Genomic DNA, 3,962 nt, shown 5'->3' on the forward strand with positions numbered 1-3,962 from the left:
ATGACACCGTTCAAGGAAAAATTCAGCAATATGTTTGATCGCCCGTAGTTCTACCTCATCGACACAACTTTTTAATTTTTATGCTTTACCTTCAACATTCCTATTTTTTAGAGTGTCTTAATCATACGTAGGCCGTTCTGTTGTTGTAAAGCATGTACGATTTCAAGCAAACAAAAGAATCTCTGAGCTAAAGGAAAAAGTCCGACTGTCAGATTCTCCACTGAGGTCACAGGATTACGAGAGGAAGAGCCAAGGAAAGTGGCCGGACGGGGGCGCAGCCGAGCGCGTGGCGCCCTCCTCCCCGCGCGAGTGGGGCTGCTCCCCCCGAGGCGCGGGGCCTCGCGCTGGCAGGACTGAGAGCTGGGGAATCTGTGGGCACACCCCAGCGGGGGACTGCTGGGAACCCCCAGCTGAGAGCGCTGTGGGGCCCGCCCCACCCCCAGCCACCTGGGAAAAGGAAGCAGAAAAAGGAGAAACAGCACTTCCTTCCCCTTGGCCTGGGCCCTTAGTGCGGCAGCGCCGAGCAGAGGGCGGCCAGGGCCTCGGCCACGGGCTAGCGACACCCAGGTAACTACGTTTACTCCTCTCCCTGGCAGGGCGTGACCCAGGCTCTTTTTCCCTCCAGGGGCAGCTGAAATATACTCCTGGGGTGAGACATCCCTTCCCTGTCCCAGCCAAGGTCTCTCCTGACAGAACTGGGAGCCGGTGGTGGTCTTACACTGGGGATTTGGGAGCGTGGGAGTTGTGTGCCAGAGGTAGTTCACCCCTAAGACAGGAGGAAACCTCTGTGCTCCGACTGATAATGTGTCCCCAGCCAACAGTATTTATAAATAGCCACTGTTTACAGGACAGGGTGCAGGTCCTGTGGGGGTTCCCAAGGCAGCGAGGTGATCATGGGCCACTGTCCTCTTCGTTTGGTGCACTGAGCCCAGACAGCCTCCACCCGGGGTTTAGGCTCGCTCATAAGAAGGAAAACAGAGGCTAGAAGCACAGGCTGGCAAGAATGGGAGACATCTTCCAGTCATTTCTACTGAACCAGGTTTGTCTAACTGGAACTTTGTTTTGCCTCCTTGCTTTAACTACCAAGGAACTGAGCCCACATTCCTCGTCTTCCGGGGCCCAATCTCCTCTCCGAAGCAGGCTGCCCAGAGATAGGTCAGCTGACAGTGACACACCCTCAATTCCTGGCCCTTCAGAGCCCAGGCCTGTGTCTGAAACCCTGAAGACACTTCCTACTTTGGGAGTAGCTCTTCCCTGTGCTGCATGGGTCTGTGCGTTCCTTCAGAAAACAATGCTGATGTGTGCGCCTGGCCTTTCTCGCCCAGGGCTTACCGGTGGCCACCATGGGTTCTGGGAATTCCCGAGGTCACAAGGCAGAAGCCCAGGTGGTGATGATGGGCCTCGACTCAGCAGGCAAGACCACACTCCTGTACAAACTGAAGGGCTACCAGTTGGTGGAGACCCTGCCCACCGTTGGCTTCAACGTGGAGCCTCTCGAAGCCCCGGGGCATGTGTCTCTGACTCTCTGGGATGTCGGAGGGCAGACCCAGCTCAGGGCCAGCTGGAAGGACTACCTGGAAGGCACGGACATCCTCGTGTATGTGCTAGATAGCACAGACAGAGGCCGCTTGCCGGAGGCAGTGGCTGAGCTCATGGAAGTCTTGGACAGCCCCAAGATGGCCAGAGTCCCTTTCCTGGTGCTGGCCAACAAGCAGGAGGCACCCGAGGCTCTGCCGCTGCTCCAGATCAGAGACGAGCTGGGCCTGGAGAGATTCCAGGACCGCCGCTGGGAGCTCCGGGCCTGTAGTGCCCTCACTGGAGCCGGGCTGCCAGAGGCCCTGCAGAGCCTGGGGAGCCTCCTGAAGTCCCGCAGCCACTGTGTCTCCAGGTGAGCACAGCGGGGCAGTGGGTGCAGAGAGCAAGGTCTTGACTCAGAGCAGTTTATCTTTGCTCATGAGAACTGGGAGAACCAGCTTGTCCTTGAGAATTATACGCTTGGTTTACCAAACAAGAACTCCTCTAGCCCTGGCCTCTGTGGCTCTCGGTTGGGTGTCATCCCGTGCCCCAAGAGATCACTGGTTTGATTCCCTCTCGGGGCACATGCCTGGGTTTTGGGCTCGATTCCCAGTAGGGAGCATGCAGGAGGCGGCCGGGATTGATGTCTGTCTCTCCCTCCCCCTTCCTCTCTCAATAAAAACATATTTTAAAAAAATAGAGAAATCCTTTTATTCTTGGACAGGATTTTTTTTTCTTGGGACTTAGTGTCACTGGTGTTCATGTTGAAAATCAACTGTTCTTTGAATAATGGTACTCTAAGGAAAAAAATCATACCTCAACACACTTCACTTAATAACTTATTTCCAAGTGTGAACTGAGCAATTGTAGTAGCAGAACAAGTAATCATTGTAATAATAGACATGATAATTAAGACCTAAATTCATAGGAAAAAGAAGTTTCAGAATTAAATCAGAATACCATCTAGACATGATCAAGATCTTATGGGTGATTTCTCTGGTAGTCTCTGGGTATGTCCCATGATCACTGATCAGCCAACGTGTGAAGAATCAAGCAGGTGAACCGAATCTTGGGTTTAGGTCACTGGTTCTCAGCCTGGGCAAGGGGCCCGGAGTTCTAGCTTCCCAAACTGATCTCTCTGGCCCCGACTCACCGTTCTCTGCCTTCCATCCTGTGTTGGGCTTTTTCTGAACCCTTCATTTTTTTCTCCTTGCAGTACATATCTTTCCTTAAAGATCAGATTGATCAAGGATTTCATTTATTTATTCATTCATTTAATAAAAAATATGTAGAGCCTTGAATTTTTACCTATGAACCAAGCCCTCTAGGTGGGAGGTGTGTATTTTGAAGATATGTACGACAGCAACGAGCCACTCTTATTATCACTAGTAAATGCTTCCTATAATCTGAGTTTTTCATGGCAACTTACATTTGGCACCTGCTCTCGTATTAAATAGCTCTAAATGCTGGCCGTTCCTTCCTGTTCTGGGCTAGCATCGGCCTCCGTATAGCTCCTGATGGTGGTTCTGCCCTCTCTGGAGTGGTTCAATATGAACTGGTCCTCAATACCCCTCCAACATCTGACACCTGCCAGTTCCTCTACCCAAAGTCTTTCCTTCTAGCATCAGGTTAGGCATGCCTGGTTCTTTTCACTACTTGTCACTGATATATTCAAGACTTCCCGTGTGAGACACAGGAAAGTGCAAAGATGGAAAGACAAGTGAGACCAGGCCTCAGGCCTCACGGAGCTCTGGCTGGGGAAGCAGTGAGGACATAGCTTCCATAAAAATCTGCCGGTAGCGGCTCGATTCAGCAACTGTTTATTTAGCACTTACTGGGGCCAGGTTCTGTGTTCAGTGCTTTATGTAGATTATCTCTAATTCTCCCAACTCTGCAAAGTAGGCATCATTCCATCCTGCATGATTAGAAACTGAGGCTCAGAGCTATTAGGCAGCACACCCGGAATTGGAAGCCAGATGTGTGTAGCTACACTGATGCCTTCATTCTTCCATGACATCATGCTTCTAAAGGTTAAACTAAGATTCCCCTTCAGTCAGCAGACGTGGCGAGGGGAGCAGTCTAGTCAGAAGGAGGAGGCTGCTTGGAAGCCTAAGGGAGAGTGCAGGAAGGATAAGTAAGCCAGGAAAGCTGAAACAGCAGGTTGGGGTGAGGGTGACTTATTATAATAGGGAACAAAACAGGAAAAAAATGTTTAGGTCCAAGCTGGGGAAGGTTTGGGCTTTAAAAATCAAGAATTTGGCTTTGGGACATAAATCATTAAAGTTGGCATTTAGGAGGATAACAGTGGCAGTGTGGAGGTGGGTTAAAGAGAAGAGGAGACAGTGGGGATGAGATTAGATGCCCAGCACAGTAACAGAGGAGAGGAGGAGAAGAAAGATGAGAACATTGAAAACCATTTTCTAAGGGGAAAAGCTGAGAAGGAAGAA

The 3,962-nt window shown here is 50.8% G+C and overlaps 1 protein-coding gene across 3 annotated transcripts; it reads left to right on the top strand.

Annotated features, from left to right (window-relative positions):
- The first annotated feature begins 336 nt into the window (after positions 1-336).
- ARL11 (ADP ribosylation factor like GTPase 11) lies at positions 337-2,130 on the top strand. 3 transcript variants are annotated; one of them, XM_036250099.1, is made up of 3 exons: positions 337-567; positions 848-1,039; positions 1,326-2,130. In XM_036250099.1, exons 2-3 carry the CDS (start codon positions 1,004-1,006, stop codon positions 1,890-1,892), a joined length of 603 nt encoding a protein of 200 aa, XP_036105992.1. In that variant the 5' UTR covers positions 337-567; positions 848-1,003; the 3' UTR covers positions 1,893-2,130. The 3 variants fall into 3 exon arrangements, with proteins under 3 accessions (XP_036105992.1, XP_036105993.1, XP_036105994.1); XM_036250100.1 differs by lacking the exon at positions 848-1,039 and having other exon boundaries at positions 1,088-2,130; XM_036250101.1 differs by lacking the exon at positions 848-1,039.
- Positions 2,131-3,962: the final 1,832 nt, after the last annotated feature.

The sequence above is a fragment of the Molossus molossus genome, unplaced genomic scaffold (assembly GCF_014108415.1).
Source record: "Molossus molossus isolate mMolMol1 unplaced genomic scaffold, mMolMol1.p scaffold_m16_p_9, whole genome shotgun sequence".
In the NCBI taxonomy this organism is placed as follows: domain Eukaryota; kingdom Metazoa; phylum Chordata; class Mammalia; order Chiroptera; family Molossidae; genus Molossus; species Molossus molossus.